This window comes from Phaethon aethereus (genome assembly GCF_964289735.1).
Source record: "Phaethon aethereus genome assembly, chromosome: 3".
Classification (NCBI taxonomy): Eukaryota; Metazoa; Chordata; class Aves; order Phaethontiformes; family Phaethontidae; genus Phaethon; species Phaethon aethereus.
Genome location: NC_138576.1, coordinates 47,029,919 through 47,049,574, shown reverse-complemented (window position 1 = coordinate 47,049,574; position 19,656 = coordinate 47,029,919). Strand labels below are relative to the sequence as shown.

General features: G+C 36.5%; 1 protein-coding gene across 2 annotated transcripts; it reads left to right on the top strand.

The window, feature by feature from the left end:
- Positions 1-2,680: 2,680 nt before the first annotated feature.
- On the top strand, positions 2,681-18,375 carry PNISR (PNN interacting serine and arginine rich protein; the record flags this gene model as incomplete). 2 transcript variants are annotated; one of them, XM_081997415.1, is made up of 11 exons in its annotated part: positions 2,681-2,768; positions 4,021-4,206; positions 7,200-7,423; positions 9,070-9,256; positions 9,529-9,719; positions 10,338-10,475; positions 11,537-11,636; positions 12,358-12,411; positions 13,703-13,873; positions 16,352-17,453; positions 17,695-17,725. In XM_081997415.1, the coding sequence occupies 11 exons, from the start codon at positions 2,681-2,683 to the stop codon at positions 17,723-17,725; spliced, it is 2,472 nt and encodes an 823-aa protein (XP_081853541.1). The 2 variants fall into 2 exon arrangements, with proteins under 2 accessions (XP_081853541.1, XP_081853542.1); XM_081997416.1 differs by lacking the exon at positions 12,358-12,411 and having other exon boundaries at positions 16,352-18,375.
- Between the last annotated feature and the right edge of the window lie 1,281 nt (positions 18,376-19,656).

The following is a 19,656-nucleotide window of genomic DNA, read 5'->3' as shown; positions in this document are numbered from 1 at the left end:
GTAAAAAAAAAAAAAAAAATCCTGAATGTCCCAAGATTTTATTGGACTGGCTATATTTCTATCCTAAAAATAAATCTAATCTGATCCAATCAAGTAAAAACTGTGTGTCAGAGATTCTAATTCAGTTGAATTTGTAGAGATGCTCTCAATATTGCTACACTTCCATAACAGAAGTTGACAATTTCTTTTAACTATTTGAAAAAAATGATTTTTTTTTTTTTTTTTGGCATTCAGTTATATGCAAACCTGCCTAATACATTATTGGTGGAACAATTTCATCTTCTGAACCTTTTGCTGAGTTTATTTTAGTGAAATTTCACGAAATTTTTCCAAGGTATTATGTATTTAGGTAAAAAACTGATACCAGGATTACTGAAATGCATTTTTGTTATTGCTAGTGTAATTTAACAGCTGGAAACAAAGGGAGCAGCACCGTGAAGCTGTGCAGTGCTTTGAAGGCTAGTGGTTATCTTGAACCACAGTTGTTAAAATTTCATTTTAAGATGTAAACAAGTTAATTTTGACAATTGAAAGAGTTTAGATTCTGGATGGAAGGATGAATTGAGGAGAGGAAGAAACAGTTACTTAGCTTTTTCTTACTTTAGGGTGAAAATAGTATGAGAACTTACTTTTTCATACTTTGTTGATGAAATATGTGTATAGCAGTACTTGGAGAGCTAGGAGTGTCAGAGCTGTCTTAAATGTCAGATTAAGTGTGCATTAGCCACTCCTTTACTCTCAGCTGGTGTAAGAAAATTGACTTCCTAGGTACAGATCAAAATGTTTAAAAAAAACCCAACAAACAACTAACCAAAAAGAAGGACACTGTCTTCACCTACTAAAAGTTTGAATATCATAAAGATACTGTGGAAAAGGAAAGAAACCAAATACTTAATTTGGCAAGAATAGACTGTGAAAGTAGAAAAATAGGTTTTGCCCAATAGTCCCCGCCATTCCCAAAGTTGATCTGGTCTTGTTTAAAGCCCAAAAAATGCATTTGCAACTGAATTTTTCTGAGCCAGACACGTAGAGTTTTTGTACTGGATTGAATGTAAGTAGTCTCAAAACAAAGGTGATCTACAGTTTTTCAGATTAAAAATAAAGTTTGACAGAAGTCTGTAAAATATGAGCGTGGATTCATCACTGCATGACCCAGCACCCCACAATGTTATGTACAGGGTTATTTTTGTTGTGCATTTTTGTAGCGTGATGCTCTCTTCCTTGCAATCATGCAATTATTTATCGGAACGTGTAACCACTAAGCACGAGATCTCTTTGCAAACAGGATCCACTCTAAGTGCTCTTCTTGTGTCTGCCGAAAGCCAGCTCTGTCTGTAGGGCTGCGTGCGTTCTGCTCAGTAGGAACAGTTTGGGTTATGTTCCTGTCTGGCCACCCGAGTGGCACTGGCTGCTTTGAGCTAGTTTCCTCTTATTCATCTATTCTGTATCGCACTTGGCTGCGAGCGTCGACTAGGTCTTGTGTGCTGCTCCTGTGACCTCAGGGAGTGAATTTTTCTCCCATTTCTCTTCGATTTGGAATGTTTGAAACAGCCTACATGGGTGATGCTTTTACAGCGCGCAGTGAAGGACTGTGTGTTGAATGGCGTGAGAATATATTCGTTGAGAGTGGAAAGCCTGTTGAGAAGTTGTTAACAGACTGGGAAGGACAGAGGGAGTCGCGCTTGGTGCGGTCTTACCCGTACTGCCATTGGGAACAGTTCCTGGAGTGAAGTGTTGCCAAAACTGTGCCAGGCTTTGTCTTCAGAAAAGCTGTTTGGAGCAATGTGGGCGGCCGCTCTCGGGTCCTCCATGTGTAGCAGGTTAGGTGTACACAGGAGGTACAATTGACCGGAAGGAACTCGTATGCCACTACAGACATACCTACTTGGTAGACTGCTGTGCCTCATCGGATTCTTGCAAAGCTGGTCCTGGAGCTTCACTTCAGGCAGGTTGTGGAGCTCCCATGTCATCAGGTCCTAGGACTGCTGCTGCCTGCTCAGTGAGGATATACAGCACGGCACCAAAAATTGTTTCTCATTATTTTAAGGGACCAGGTGGTAAATGTGCAGTTAATGCGGTGATTTTTTTTTTCCTTCCTAGATTTGAAGGCATATATTATTTAGAAATTATAATGAGCCTGTACAATGCATAAAGTGCATGTGGACACCATCTTGTACCTGTGCAGTTCTCCAGTGCAGTTGTTAACGATGTGTTTTACCATTTGGTGACTTTCCTTTGTCTTGCTTAACAGACTTGCATGACACTTGTGTAGAAAAACACACACCTTTTCCCTAAGAAACAGGGAATGATATCATTTAAGTAATGGCTTTTATATTTTGACTTACTTTAAATTGCATTTATTGTCAGATGAGTTCTTGTCGTACAAACTTATCATATCTCTCTCCTTGAACGTCATTTTGCAGTTAATTTCTTTGCGAAAATACAGAGAAAGCGTACTAGGCTTCTGAAATCTTACAGTAATATTTTCAGATATTACTCTAAAGGATGAACCATTTTCTCCAGCTTAAAATATTAAGCCAGCATTGCTTCAGCTTGCTTTGCAAGGCTTAACTGTATCTGCAGTTATGTAAGTTTCAGTTATGTGATATTTCATGGGCATCTATTTAAACATACAACTATTATTTTTAGTTGAAATATAGACTATATAAAGACTTAAAAGATGTGGGATCAAGGTGGACAACCTTGGCAGCAATGGCCTTTGAACCAACAGCAGTGGATGCAGTCATTTCAGCACCAGCAAGATCCAAGTAAGTATATAGAAAGCTTTGTGGATTCATTTTTTTTTTAATCTGTTGTCATTTGAATATTTGAATCTTTGTTACAGAGCATGACTGATAGTTGCTTTTTTGTAGCTGCTTTCAAGATAATACATTTATGATGCTTTTCTGAATAACTAGAAAAAAACAGAAAACATACATCGATTCCAAATGTTTTGACATAGTTAATGTTAAATATGCAAAATACAGGCAAGCAACCTGAGTTATCCTGGACAAATTATCAACATTTTACTAGTCATACAGATCAATATTTAGGCCTCATGTACTTTTAGAGAATCTGTATCCCTGTCAGTTCTTTAGCCAAGCTGTATCATTTACTTGAGAAAAGCTGCTTTTTATTAAGTGCCTATGTGGCAGAAGTACTAATGCAGATGTATACACAGAAAAACTCACTGGAAGATTAGTATGATACTTGTTTTAGGTTACAGCAGTGATGATCATGATCTGTTGTTTGTGGTTTGTTTTTTTTCTTTTCCCACGGAAAAAAAAACCCATTTTAAACAACGGAACATAATATACCTTAAATTGAGAGTGAGGTGACAACAAAGTATCAAAAGAAATACAGAAATGCATAGAGTGGAGGCGTGTGTTTAATACTTGGGCAGAGTGATCGGCCCGCTGGTTTTACATTGCTTTCTGTCACTTCAGTTTCTGTAACTTCACTAGAGAGATCTCCTGACTTGCTAATGAGCAGAAGACATACCAGTGTCCTCAGCTGAGAGTGCAATTTATTTACTTATTGGTAGGAATGGTAGTAAACAAAAAAAGGGAGGAGAGAACTGTGACATAAAATAGCATTCTAAAAATCAGGGTGTATATATATACTCAAAGAGTATACATAATTACAAAACTACATTTTGCAACGTATCTTTCTTACACTTGAATTCAGAATTTGAGGCTACATACATTTCTTTCTGATATCAAAGTCAGTTCACTTAGGAAAAAAGTGTATTACTACTACCCATTCAGTGCTAACGTGAACCTAAAATAATCTGCCTTATGGCATTATGCAGAGAAACTCTACTTCAGCAAGTATGTACGCTGACATTTGCTTTCAGTTTGTTTTACTGTGTACTGTGAGTAAGTTTTAACGGTGCTCATGGTACTTGCTGAAGGTAAACGTTGCCCGTTTCTCTTGAGCAATGAGACATGTCATTGAGAAAAACAGTGTTAAACCTCAGACGTGAATTCTAACCTTTTAAATTTCCTCTATTTATTTTAGGCCAGATTGACTGGGCTGCATTAGCTCAAGCATGGATTGCTCAGCGAGAAGCCTCAGGGCAACAGAGTGTGGTGGAACAACAAGGAATGATGCCAAACGGACAGGATATTTCAGGAATAGAGTCTGGTCCAAACAACCATAATAATTTTCAGGGGGATCCCAACTTCAACAGAATGTGGCAGCCAGGTTTGTTTTCCTTCCCATTTGTTCCTTTTTTTCATGTAAGGAAATGTTGTTTTTGTCAGACATTTTTCAGTGTGAATATGCCCTGTCCCTTAGGTTTCAAGATGCAAAACTACCAGTAGCATCAACTAAATATCAACATTAACTGGGTATCACATCTACTTTCCAGTCAGGTGTTTCACAAAATGGGTAACAGTACAGACACAAAGATCTGATAACACAACTCGGTAATCTCCATATAAAATAAATAAATTGGTTTTATAATATACATATGCAAAAAGTTTGTTCTGTTCCTGAATGTTGTAGAAAGATAAAGTGTGAATTGCCGTTACAGATTTACTTCCCTGGATCTTATTCTTACATCTTAAGTGTTTTGTTGCTTATCCCACTGCACCAGAACAGCTGCACTGAAAGCAACAGGATGCCTCAGTTAAAGAGCATCTGTTGCCCTCTCCTGTAGTGTAATACCTGCTTCTGGCATGATCTTGACGTGTAGAATGAGTTCACAATGTAACTGGCAGATGCTGGCTTTAGGTATCTTAAAATCTTGAAAAAGGAGAAGAGCAAAATTCTGTGTGTAAAATGTGTTTTTATTACATGTTTCATATACGTAGTATTTGCCCTTTTTGACTTACATGTCTGATTGTCATCTGCATATTTTACACTTATTGTAAGTTAAAGTTGGTTGAACACTTCTGTTAGTATCGATTATTTTAAGTTCTTTATAACTTCCTCAAAACTTCAGTTTTGACTAAAAATTAATTTTCTTTTTAAGACTTCATAAAATAACACTGGCAGTAAGCATGGGGTAGAGATTGGGTATTTTCTGGTAATAATTTTTCTGAAGTTTTTTCTGAAAGGTTTGTTATGTCACCACACTGTAATGCAATTTGAAATGCGTGAGCAAGGCCTGTGTGAGTAAGCCTGCGTGCATGCCTTCTGTTGTCTTGGTGAAAACTACTTCATGCTTGATTCTGTTAATGATTGAAAGAATAACACCTCCAATTTTCACTGTGACTATTCAAATTTGTTCAAGTGCAATGTTTAATAAGAGTAGGCTTAAAATTTTCTTACATGTGCATAACAAAAGGGAGGTAGCCATCAGGTTTCACTTAAGTTCCACCTACCTACCCGTGGCTGTAAGTTACTGTAGCTACACAAAAGAATTGTAATTTTACTATGTGGCGGTACCTAGAGAGTATCCTACCTGTATTTCTGAATAGGAAGTAGAGGTTTTCACAGAAATACTGTGTCATTATTGGATAACTGTCTTTTTCATATGATCCTGTGGTGGTGAGTTCTTCTTCCTATGCTTTTTTGTCTGTGAGGTGGAAGAGAATAATATCTTACATGGTAGTTTCTGCAAATAGTCACAGAATGTTAAAAGTGAGGAAGATATTTCACTGATAATTATAAATGTTTGTTGCAGAAAATGCAGGTTGCGAAAACATCTTAGATCTAGGAGTGAGAATAATGTATCACCTTTTGTTAATGGGAAACAATGTGCCAGTGCATTTTGGGTTTATCGGTGAAAGAATATGTTGTTTTGCCAGGTTTTTTGGGACACTGCTAAAAACCATGCTGATACAGATATGACTCAGCTTCCCTTAATTTAGGCAATGTCACTCTTAATGTGTAAAAGTAGTCACAGCAGACAAACTAAATCATAGCTTGCATGGCTAGCCAAAGTTCTCTTCACGTATTTACTCTGTTTCTACAAAGCTTCATCTTTCTTCATATCCTTACAAGTTTCTTTTTGTATCCAAAAGTCCTTTAAGCGCTACTAATAAAAAACCAAAATGGCAATCTGAAAACCAACTTCATTTTGAAGAGATTCATGTTCCACAAGTGAAAACAGCATCTGTTACATGCTACTTGCAAGCTTTCAAGTCAGTTGACTGGGAGTAAACTGGGCATTTTAATAGTGTCAAATGTTAACACATACCTTTATGAACAATAACTCTCGTAAGCTGTATTTAAAGGATAAAGGATTCTGTCTCTTAGAATACTTTAGGATTATTGACTCCGGAAAAAGATTTGATTAATCAGCTAAACATGAACTAGCAGGATGACAGTAAGAGTGAAAAGAGTGATGTTTGAACATACAAAAAAACCCCCAACAACCAAGTAGCAAAACTATGCGAAACCATTTTTAGCTGCTACAGTAATGGATCCAATTATGATGCAGCTGAGAAGGGCAGTAAAAATTAGAGAAATTGAAAGAATTATTAAAGGACTGGATGGAAGGTAGGAGTTAACCTGGGAGGCTAGGTATTAATTCTGCTACTGGTGACAGTTACAAGGTAGTTCTGTCACAGTCTATAAATACCTGTACAGTGGATGTAATTTTTAGTCTGATTTCTTAAGAAGACAAAGATTATGGCCACACAAGCTATTAATTCATTCCTTAAAGCCTTTTCACTCTGTTAGGCAATTGTAACTTAAGTTTGAGGGCTTATGACTCGCTTACGCTGGGAGCTCTGCTAGATATTGGAGAATCCAGGGAATTATCCATTATCAAGACACAAGAGTTCAGAAAGCAGGTTTCAGTGGTTCTGCTGCTCACAAAACCATTTGCTTTCCATAATAGGTATTTAAATCTATTATGCAAAGAAATAAAAATAGCTCATGATTTTGAAAGTTGAAACAACACAAATGGAGAAATAGAAGCAGTTCTTTAACAGTTTACACCATCTGTAAGTGCTATGGTGGACTCAATATCTGGAAATTTTTAAAAATAAATTTACAGCATCTCTGTGTCCATCCAGTTCTGCCCCGCTGTGTTTCAGTTCAGCTGCAGCTATTTGTATTTCCTTCATTTAGTTGAAGAAATTATTGAGACAGTATAATACAGTCTGTCCATTGATCATTCTTCATAACTTTATAATCTGTGTTGTTTTGAGGAAGCTTGTGATAAATACAAGAACACTGAGTGATTGGTGACTCGTATAAATTGTACTAACTTGATATTGAATTGTATTCTAAATCCTAAACAGAATGGGGAATGCCTCACCAACCCCCTCACCCGCCTCCAGATCAGCAGTGGATGGCTCCAACCCCAGGTCAAATGGAAGTTGTTCCTCCATCTGAAGACAGCAACAGTCAGGACAGTGGGGAATTTGCTCCTGACAACAGGCATATATTTAACCAGAACAATCACAACTTTGGGGGACCTCCTGATAACTTTGCAATGGGGCCAGTGAACCAGTTTGACTATCAGGTGAAACATATTTGTTGCTTTAATATTGTAGACGCTCAGAGTCCCTTCCGTGGATGTGTTCCTCTAATATCATCTAGCGGCGACTTTCATTCTTCAGTTCTACAAACATCTACAGAATCTGTTATCTGCTAAGATACATTTTTACCAAACACTTTACAGAAGAGACTTTAGAGTTTTCAGTTCTGTTCTGAGGCCAAAGTTGTTTTTTTTTTTTTTTTCCTATACTAGTAATGAGAAATGGCTGTTGTCTGCAATATTAAAATGAATCACTGTGTTCCAAAAAAAAAGGCAAGAAGAGGAGGGGAAAAAAAAGTTCAGAAATATATACTTAAATACACCAGATAATGTGCCACAGGGAACATTCCTGTATTTGCAGGGAGATAGACTGGATGATCCATTGATCTTTTCCATATCTATCTACTGTGATTCTTTGAATAAACAATGGTATTTCTAAAAAACCCACATCCAATTTTTTCTTCATTCTGGCATACAAGTTGTATAGCATAATACATCTGTAGGCGGTTTTAGCACTAATAATAGCAAGGGGCATTGCACAATCTTTAAAAACAAAGAAGTTTTGATTTTTCCCCGATTTTCAGTGTTCTTCTTTCAAAACCCTTGACATAAATGACAAACTGTACCTGTTAAAACACCTACCTCCTGTTCATAAACAAACCCAAGGGGAGGGCAGAAATGGGTTTCTATCTTCTGGACTAGTTTTCTCTATTATTAAATTATCTTGTTGAGCAATATTGTTAGGAAGTGAACCAATATTTTCAAATACACTAGTTTATTATAATTTCCTTTGTTTACTATCATGGGATCAACTCTTAAGATTAATTTTTCTAAGTACTACAGAAAACTTGTTCTGCAGTGAATAACAGAGGGATGCTTGGCCTGAAATTGTAGTGGAAGAGTGCTTCTACCACTACTGACTTAAATAGATAATCAATAGACTACAATAAAAAAAAATTTGATGCTATCACTTTCTTCCTAAACACTCCTTTTAAATAGTTTCATAAGGCATTTATGGGCAGCAAATATTAAAACAAAAAAACTCACATGTATTCCTCAAGACTTGTGACTTCTGAATTGTATACAGCTTGCTCAGAACCCAGGGTCTGTACTAAACTGGCATATTTATGCATTTAATATTTTAATCAGCCATATTAATAACATCCGTGAATGACTACTGGAAAGTGCACAGTGCAAAATTATTTTGTAATAAAAGCTTAAACTTTTCATTTTTGTCTTCATGCTGTAGTTACAAGGAAAGATTGCTAACATAGCTAGACTTTTAAACCTTTATTTTTTTATACTTTTCATTTAACTGCATGCTCTGATGATAAGCTGGCAAAGAACTGATGGAGATAGGTGTGGTTAAAGGTCTTATTGTTTAGCACAGTATGAAAGGAGATTGGCTGAAGCCCTTTCAGCTTCGTTAGTATCCTTGCTTAAATCTTAAGTTTACTCATTAAATATTTAAGGAAAACTTGTTTCTTGGGGACCACAGAAAAAGAGATTGAGAGATCTCAGTAGCCTAGAAATCGTGGATTCCTACTTGCATGGATTTCTGTAGACCGACTTGCGCACATGCTGTATTTAGTGTTACATGTGAAGAAAAATAAACTGCATTACTCTTTCAGCATGGGGCTGCTTTTGGTCCACCTCAAGGTGGATTTCATCCACCTTATTGGCAGCCAGGACCACCAGGGCCACCAGGTCCACCAGCACCTCCTGCACCTCCTCAAAATCGAAGGGAAAGACCCTCATTCAGAGACCGACAGCGTTCACCTATTGCGATGCCTGTGAAGCAGGAGCCTCCACAGATTGGTACATGTTAACCACTCCTTAATGAAATAGAAAAGCTGTGTTTTGGAAAGAATTGCAAAATTTGAAGACTTTTTCTTTTTAATAAAGTAAAAAAGAAGGGAAAGAAAAAGCTATTGTAAATGGCTTTTTACCCCCACAATCAGATGTCTGGATTGCTTGGATTGGGGTGGAGGGTTTGCTGCTTTGTGTTTGGGTTTTTTTCCTTTTCTTTTTTTTTCCTGGGAGGGCCAGGATTTTTTCATCTTACAAAACTGTAAACCTTGCTTTTGTAGATGCTGTGAAGCGTAGAACTCTGCCTGCCTGGATTCGTGAGGGCCTGGAAAAGATGGAACGAGAAAAACAGAAAAAATTGGAAAAAGAGAGGATGGAGCAGCAACGTTCACAGATGTCTAAAAAAGAAAAAAAGGAAAGTGAGGAGGCTGAAGAAGGGGATGGCCCACGGTTACCTCAGAAAAGTAAATTTGTAAGTAGAAGGGTTTGCTTTTTGCTCAGGTTTGTATTTCCTGAAAGGTATCAACTTTTTTGTCTCATCAAGAGGGACACTGTATTCCTGTTTATCTTGTTATTGTTCCTTAAAGTAAAGTTAAGCTGCTGCTTTGTTGGTATTTACTTGGTGTTTTGAATTTGTTAATGTCCGAGAGGTAAAAGTATATTATTTGATCTATCGTAGCATAGAAAACAATGTTGAAAGTGGGCTTTTTTCTTTTCTGTATTTTGGGAACATACATGGTCTTTGAGGGTTTGAATTCTAAATCAGTAGCTGAAAAAGTTCAGATACCTGCATTTGCTAAACTGAGCCCATTTTGGAAGCTTTGTGTTGCCATCACTTTAGCAGTTACCTCATTTGTTTGCTGTTCTGAGTTTGCGGTTCTGTCTGGCAGTGAACTGACAACTATGTATTTTCTTATTTCATGTGGGTAGAGAGGTACCTGTTGTTTTATTAGGAGGGGAGAAAAGAAACAGAGTTTTATAACTGTAATACACATTTCAGTACAAAGTAAATCAAGTTGACTATGATAAATAGAAATTAACGAGATTTACATGTAAGTTTTTCCTGAAATGTATGATGCTATTCTTGTAGGACAGTGATGAGGAAGATGAAGATGCTGAAAACACAGAAGCTGTAAGCACTGGGAAAATCAGCAGGAGTCCATCCCCAGCTCCTCAAGAGGAGCAAAGTGAACCAGAAATGACAGAAGAAGAAAAGGAATATCAAATGGTATTAATGATGTAGTTCTCACTAAGTATTCCTGTCTGTTTGCTCATATTTTTGGGGCATAGCCAAGTAAAACATTTTTTCTCTGCCTAATACTGTTAATAGAGGTATAGCACATATCATACAGTAAAGCAGGGTTACATTTGCATGTCTCTTTATAATGCTGTCTTTCTCATATAGACAAGGATATCGATTATATAACATATTTAGCACAACAGTGAAAGAACGTAAAAACTGTAATCTTTACATTGATCTTTATTAATTCTATGGTTTGGCTTAACTTGTCAAATTCCTAAAAACTTTTAATGATTAAATGCAGCCGTCTGAAATCTATGCTTCAACCTCCGCTCCTGTGAAAGGGAATTTAAGAAATGTATTCTTGCAAGGAAGCGCTAGAAACCTAAGTCCTAGACCAGATAACAATTTCACTGTGTCTGCAGAAACTTCATACTTCGAAATAATAGTTGTATGCTAGTTGTACAACTGAAACCTTGTTTAGTGAAGGCCCTGAATTCTAAAAAGTTTGATGCATGTATTTTTGTAAAGCAGATGGCCAGACTGAGCAGCTTGGAGAACTAGCTAGGAGAACTAGCTACCAACATTTCCATTTTTGTAGTAAATATGTAATAATGAAATCCTATATAAGTAACCTCTGATGATTTTTGCAGGATCGGGGTCAGTGAGGCAGCATACCAGACATAAATGTGCTTTTTATTTTTTAAAAGAATAAATGGGATCAGTCTTAAGTACATTTCTGATTTACATACTCATTTGCTGTATCATCTTTGATGTAGGAAACGGTGCCCTGGATAGCTGTGTGTAATACCTGTGGATACAGTTCACAGTAAAAATACAAATTGTTCTGCAAGTTTTGAAGTCAGGTCAAATTTAAACAATTTCAGACTTAGTTTTTAAGTCATGTCTGTTGAAAGGAATCATTAAATAAAATGTGCAGGAGAGTACTTTTATAGCCATCAAAAGAAGTGAAACTCAATGGATATAATTTGAATGCAGCATTTATTCAGGAGGTTTTAGCCTTTAATTGTATATACAATTTTCTTCAGATGATGCTGACAAAAATGCTGCTGACAGAGATTCTCTTAGATGTCACAAATGAAGAAATTTATTACGTGGCCAAAGATGTTCACCGTAAAGCAACTAAAGGTATGACGTTTTTGGGGTTTTTTTGTTTGTTTTTTTTAAGTTTCTTCTGTGAATATTCTATATTTGCATGTCTCTAGAACATTTAACTGCCATAGTTATCCCCCAAGAACAATTCCAGTATAATGCATCCAACTTGGTAGAGTTCAAATCCAGTAATCATGTACTGTTGTCCTGTGCAGTGTATTGTGAGTTACTTCAGTTATTTCATTTCTTTCATACAGTTCATTTATTTAGTTAAAATGGTACCTGTGTGTCAGTGGCTCTTGAGTTGTAGCTGTTTCTTAATGCTATCATCTTTATCTCAAGTTCTTAGCTGTTCAGAAGTGAAAAGAGATGAACTTTGAGTCCTCAACTAGTAATTCATTTTTCACTATTAACATGTATTGTACTTACATAACAGACTTTTTTTTAACATAACTGAGTTAATCTAAATATGTAACTACTGAAACTTGAAAATTATGTGCAGATGCTGTAACTTGGAAAGTGATTTATGAGTATATATTTGTTTTTTTCTGTTCACTATTAATTTGCAGTTAAATTCTAAGTCTTCGTGGTCAGAAAATCTAGAATTGGTTTTAAATGGATGATACGTTTTTAATGTTTCTTCTCTCCCTCCAAAGAACAGCAATAGTAGTAGATTTAACAATACCATAGACTCATGACTATGAAATCGTGGCTATTTGTGTTAACATGTTGTTCCTGTTGTTGATGTGATACAAAGCTCCTGCAAAACAGCTGGCACAGTCCAGTGCACTGGCTTCCCTCACGGGACTCGGTAAGTATGTTCCTTATTTTTGAGAGGGCTTAAAGGGGGAGTTTCACTCTTGCCTTGCATTTCTAGAAATTGCATTTTGAAAGTAGATTTTAATTGCCCAGGAGTATGGGTCACTTTCCAATAACTTTATCATTATCAGCACCTTTGTTTGTTCCACAGGTGATCCTACTGATATAAGTGGGATGTTTTTTGGAGTAAAGGACTAGTTAGTGTGAGTTAGCATATGAGAATCTTGCCCTAATTTTGAAAATACATAAAAACTTTAGATAAATTTACTTTTCAAAGTATGATTGTTTCAGAAGCACGCTGCAATCGTCCAAGAATACTGTTTTATATTTTTCTCCTATTTTGATCCATCCAAACAAGAAGGGAAAGTTCATAAAAGAGTAATCTCAAAGTCTATAAAAACATTATAGTCTTTGGAATTTTATTTTATTGAAAAGCTACTCAAGCACAGGGGCTCCCATATCGTATATTACCAGAAACAACACAGGAAAAAGAAATTGCAATTCCATCGTGAGAGACGACTGCAAAAGATCTTTCCCAACATGCTTTTTATCATCTAAAACATACTACAGCAGTGTCAGTGATCAGTTATGTGTTCGTTATGTGGAATTCCAGTGAATTAGATTGAATGTTATCATCTCAAGTATTCACAAGTTTTAAAGCTAGCTCAATAAAGATCATAAGAACCTCAGACTGAAGGAAAGGAAAATATCTCCATGTCAGATGTTTAAATTGACTTTATATTTCTTATCAGTCCAGTAGTTACTAATATCTCTAGGGGAGAAGAAAGGCCATTTCTGTTCCATCTCCATACCTGTCAAAGTGCAGTGTTTTCTAAATCAATATAGAAAAATTGATATGGCATTCAGAATTTCTGTAGCCTTGGACTACGGAGGCGGCTGAAGTCATTTCAGAGATGTCTTCTGGGAAAGGTCCCAGGCATTTCCTGTCCGGTTGCTGATAAAGAGGCAGGCACTGTTACGATCTCCACAGGGAGCTTTTTTACCCTTCCATACAATGGAAGAAGTACCCGTGATCACAGTGGTTGCTTGCTGAAAATAGACGAGCTGTTCCAGAAGGAGTAGAACCAGACAGTGAGCATCAATGCAGATATGGGGGCCTTGATCACACCAGTCAAACAACATTGGCACTTACCAGAATAAAGTGACTTCTTCAGAGAAGAGGAAGTGAAGGAAGGGCAATGTTACTCTCCTCTTTGCCCCACAGAAATATTAAGAACAAAGCTTAATCTTTCCTCGTGATAGACTGGACTTTATGCACGCAGGTGGACTGGGTGGTTATGGATCAGGAGACAGTGAAGATGAGAGAACTGACAGAGGCTCTGAATCATCTGATACTGATGATGAGGAATTGCGACACAGAATCAGGCAAAAACAGGAAGCGTTTTGGAGAAAAGAGAGAGAACAGCAACTACTACTAGAAAAACAGCTAGAAGGTACATCATGTAATGTCTTCTTACTGTGCTGCTGAATATGGATTTTACTACTTAGTATAAATGGTGAAAACACATTTTAAGCCAAAAAATGTGAAGCCAAATTTAGAAATAATGTTCTTTTTAATTAAAAAGTTTTAACAAAAAAAGACATTTGAGCTACTTGATCAAAATGTCGTTTGCTTAGCTATAGATATTGTACAATGTAATTAATAGTATTGCTTTATAAAATGTATATCCATGTATAATCTTCTAAAAATTACTAGTATCTCAGTTGTGACTGGGGGATGAATTTCACCTTTCTGCACCAGACTACAGTTTATATAAACTTGATTCCTTAAAGTTGTATGTGAAGCACATTTCACGTCATCTGAAAAACTTGCTTTTCTGTTATATAATCTTGTGCAGTGTGCCTTTCAGAATGTACAGTGTGAGGCTGCAGTTTTTTTGAACTCGCTGTTCTCAGTTGTAGTTGAGGTTTCTTTCTGTATGCTGCATCTTCATAACTTGATTTTTGTACCTAACACTGGGCAAAGATTATTGAACCCAGTCAGTTCACACTTAGCCTTTGAGAAGGGGGCAGGCTTGAGGTTCAACAAACAAAAATAAATCTGATTTACTTCTGCTTCTCCATGTAAGGTAAGGTTTGTCCTTTTGTACCAATAATGTAGGTCCAAAGGGTATCACAGTCACCTTGCACTGCTGAAGAGCAGTCTAGATCAACAGATCAATGCAATGGTAAGAAGCTGTGATCTAAGTTCATCAGCTGGAGGAGAAAGAAAGTGCTATTACGATAGCATACTTCTTCCTTATTTTAAAATGGATTATTTCCTCCTCTACTTTTATTTTAAAGACCTAGAAGTAAGAAATATGGATCCCCTAATAAAAGGCTGAACTAGCTAAACTTTTGGTTTCCTTAATACCAAAATACCAGTTTCCCTCTGAGTGTTTTAAGATTTATGCATAAAAAGATAGCCATATGGCGAGTGACTGAGTGGTGGCCTATGACCTCTGTCTTCCTAGTGCAGGAAGCCAGATGTCAGTTTGGGGACATCTCCATGGGGCTATTTACAGAAATATAAATCTAGAGTAAAGAAGCTGATTCTATACATCCAAAATACCAAAGAATACTAAACGCAGGGTCTCATTTGTAGCAGTGTTTAGGAAAGGCAGAAGATTTCTAATGCAGAACACAGCATCTTCTAACATATGCTGGCTTCTGCCTGTATTCCCTAATAACTTGGGGACCAGATGGAATTGTTTTCTGCGTTAGATTTGACCATCAGTTGCCATTTGGATCACTCTGGGTTTCCGGATGCGGTTTTATTCCCTAAGTCAATTCAGGAATTGATGGCCCACATCAAAAGGCCGTTTTTTGGCTAAAAATATTGCATGTCGGTTATTTTTTCTGGGAAAGGAAGATAAACTTGGTCTGTGATGCAAAGGATCCTAGGTTGAATAGAAATAAATAAGACTTTTTTCAAGTTGGAAACCTCTGGAAAATGCTCTGAGGATCTGAATTTCGTCATTTTGCTCTATGAAAATCTTGGCCTGGTGCTCATTATGTTGCTTTCCAGAAATGTATTTTTAGTTCTTCTGTTGTCGTCTTGCCATATTTATAGTATTTGCTGACTACCAAGCTTACATATAATCTCGACTGATACTAACTTTTTGGTTTGTAAGAGCTTCACCATCTGTCTGTGTTAAATGTTGTGGTCTTACCTATCGAGCTGAGTCTTAAGCAAAGAATTATCTACAAGTTTTCTTTTTATGCTATTCCTCCCTTCCTTTATTGGCTATGAAACCTGTTAAAGGAAAATGTAAATTGCTTGTACTAGTTAACTTAGATTAGTCCTAAATGCTATCCTTGGAAAACACCATAAACACGGTATTTTCTTTAAAAAACTAAACATGTGTCACTACAGCAGAAGATATTCACCTAAGACTTTTTCAGGTAAGGAGGCCTATGAAACATACAGGTACGGCCAGCGTTGTTCTGAGGTTGAGAGCCCACCCATGTGTGGGAAATACAGCTTCTTCAGACCAGCCAGTGATTGCTCAAACCCAGATGAATGGGGCCGGAAGGAAGGCAGGAAGCGTAGGTACAGCTAGAGGAGTGTTGGAGGAGAAGGAGAAGGGGAGAATCGGATGTTTCAAAAGGTTGCAGGAGGAAAAAGTATGTTCTCGTTTGAGAACTTTGTCTTAAACCACTGAAACATGAAATAACATCAAGGACTACTAAAAGTGTCTGAGTTGTACACTTTTCCTAAACCAGGAGGACAACTTTTCTAGAAATTATAAAAAAATAAAATAATCAGTTGTTTGCTAGGTAGTTGGTATGATGACAGACAGCATATTAATTACAAGTATTGAGAAAAGTGCTTGGAAATTTGGTTTTGCCAGAAGTAAAGGTATGGAAATTACTGACATATTACTCCAAATTAATTGCATATTTCTTTCGTATACTTTTTTTTTTTTCAGAAGAAAAGCTACAAAATGAGAAAGTTTCAAAAGACATGAATGAATTTATCAACAAAGAACAAAATAGTAACTCAGCATCACAGGAGGCAAAAGATACTGAATCAGATATGGTTCATGAAAAGAAAAGATCTCCAAATGCAATTGCACCGGATACAGAACTCAAAAAAGAGGGTAAAGAGAGGACAGGAAGGAGCGGGTCAAGGAGCTCTAGCAGTGGTAGCACTAGCAGCAATAGCAGAAGCAGTAGCAGTAGCAGCACTGTATCTAGTTCATCCTATAGCACTAGCTCAGGTAGTAGTCGCAGCTCTTCACGTTCTTCCTCTCCTAAAAGGAAGAAGAGACACAGTCGCAGTAGGACGCCTTCACATAAAGTTAGGCGCAGCAGAAGTAGGAGTTACTCCCACAGAAATAGGAGAGAAAGGAGTAGGAGCAGGGAGAAAATAAGGGAAAGGAGAAGACCTAGTAGAAATCGCAGTGCTGAAAGAGGGGAGAGGCGAAGAAATCGGACTCCTTCGAGAGAGAGAAGCTGGGATAGACGTAGAAGTAGTAGTCGTTCAAGAGACAGGCGAGCTAACCGTGCGAGCCGCAGCAGAAGCAGGGATAGACGTAAAACTGAAGACCAGCGTAGAAGCCCTACTGGAAATAGGCACAAACATAAAAGTGAGGGTAAAGATCAAGAAAGAAAGAAGGAGCAGGGTGGAGGTGTGGATAAAGACAGAAAAAAGAACAGAGAAAGGGAGAGAGATCAGGAGAAAAGAAAAGATAAGCCCAAAAAAGAGGAAAAAGAAAGTAAGGCTGGCAATCATGACGACAGTAGATTAAAGAGAAAAAGAGACAGCGAAAGAACTTTCTCTCGCAGCGATTCAATATGTGTGAAAATAATAAGACAGGATTCCAGACAAGAAAGCAAAAAAATTTGTACCAAAGATAGCAAAAAACGGTCAGGCTCCGAATCTAGTGCGAGGAGTAGTTCTGAATCACCAGGAAGCAGTAAAGAAAAGAAGGCTAAGAAATCGAAACATATTCGGTCATGCTCCATGGAGAAATCTCAAAGGTCTGGTAAGAAGGCAAGCCGCAAACACAAGTCTAAGTCACGATCAAGGTAGTATACTTTTTAAGTATTTTGTCTGACTTTTTTTTTTTTTTTTAATATTCATCTTCATGTGTACGGCATATGAACTTTTTAAAATAAAGTATGGTATTTATTAAATTTTTTGTCTTAGGCAAAAGTAACTTTGGAAAATCTTTTAAAACTATTAATTACTAAGCCTAAAGTGTGTGTGGGTTTGGGGGTCTTTTATTTTTTCCAATTAACTTTTTCCCCCTTTTCCTTTATTTTTCAGATCAACAACTCCTCTTCGTCGTAAACGCTGAGGAATTTATGGCACCAGTGCTATGACGTTTAAAAATTCCATGAGTTATAAAAGGCTTGTCTCATTATAGAGGCACATTGTGGCTATGTAGGTGAAACCAGAATCCTTTTTTTATCTGTAAATAGGTGTATTTTTTCCAAATGCTGCTCAGAATTAAATACCTAATAGGATTTCTTTGTATTACATTTTTTTCAAGAACGGTAGTGCTTATTAAGGATATAAACCAGGCCATTCTCTTTCAGCTGTAATGTTCTTAAAATTACTATTGAATGTACTGTGATGTCAATAAAGCTCTTTAGTTCATTTTTTGTTTAAAATTCTTGCACCTGAATTTTGTGTTAAATTGTAGAACATACTTTTAAAAAAAGGAAAAAAAAAAAAGAAAAAGGCAGCTTTTTTTGGTATAACAAATTTTTAAAGTACTTGAAAAAGATTTTAACGTAAAACACTTGTCAAAATCTAATCCATGGACATGATGAGATTACTCTATTGGGGGGGTGTGGAAGAACAAAGAAAAGACATCTTATTTTTTTCTTTAGATATGTGTAATAGATTTTTAATAACCTTTTTATTTGGACTAGCAAGTGATATATGCTGTGTGTGTAAAATATGGGTCATTGTAATACAAGCTATACTTAAACAGAATGAACCCCTTTAGGAATTTGTGCGACTAACTGATCTTGTGTGACAGTGTTAAGCTCTGGAACTATATTCCTCACCCAGTTTTCAGAGAGAACTTTCTGGATGTTCAGGGATATTACAGGAACAAGACTCAGTATTTTAGATGTTTTTATGGAATATATTTATAAATGGCACTCAGTACACATTAGAAAACTGACAATAGGTTAACTTTACATTTTGGCACATGCATTACATGTGTAGTAAACATTAAAGCTGGTTATTTTTGTTAGTGTTATGAGACTTGTGATTCCTGTAAAGCTAACACATTGATTAGACAGCAATGTAACTAAATTTTTGGTTTTAGTATCACCATAAAGTGAGAGGTCACTGATTACCTCCTTCTTCAGGAAATGAACTATGGCTGTTAGTAACAAGAGTGTAAAATAATACTAGTTTAAAAAAAACACAACAGTACACCACCCTAGGCCACTGACTGTTACAGAAGAACATTAATTCATTAAAAGATCGGAGATCTGTGCCTAGAAGGTCTAGTATGATACCAATTGTGAAAAAGATAAAAAGCTTGACATCAAAGAAAGATCTTTTTCATGGCTGTATCTTACAAGAAAAAAGTATACTAGTACAGGCAACTTGCAAAGCATGTCTTCATGAACAGATTCATTCATTTAACTAAAATTAGAATTCAGCTAGGCAGCATTTTTTCCAGTGTAATTTTTTTCCATAAATTAGATGCAGAGGTAAATTGCTTCAGTGCAAAGAATCACATTTTAACTATACATTTACTAAGCAAGCTAATGGCTGGTGAATACATGCATGTTTATCAAAACACTGTTACAGGTAAATAATTATTTAATCAGTTATAAATAAGATACCCCCCCAATTAAGTCCTTTTACATAGAGTAAGCAGTCATACCCGTTAGCAAAATAAGGCATAATTTGCAACACACTACTTTCACTTGCATTGGTACGGATATAAAAAACAGTGTATTGATCCAATCTCAGTACACTACTGGCTCTTGGTAAAAGCAAGGATTTTTTGAAAAGCAGATAGTGTAACAGTTCAGGTGTCTTAGAAGGAAGGCTTGAGAGAGAGAGAAAGAAACTAGAATTAAGTTTAAGGAAAAGCTATTGAGGAATACAGTTTCCATGATGCATTGAATTTGATTTTCAGTTCAGATTTTATATTCTCTGTTTAATAATAAAAAAGATTGTGTATGAAAAGCTTTATATATTCTGCCAACAACTGGAATTCTGTCACTTCCTGTAAATATGAAAATTATTTTTTTGACA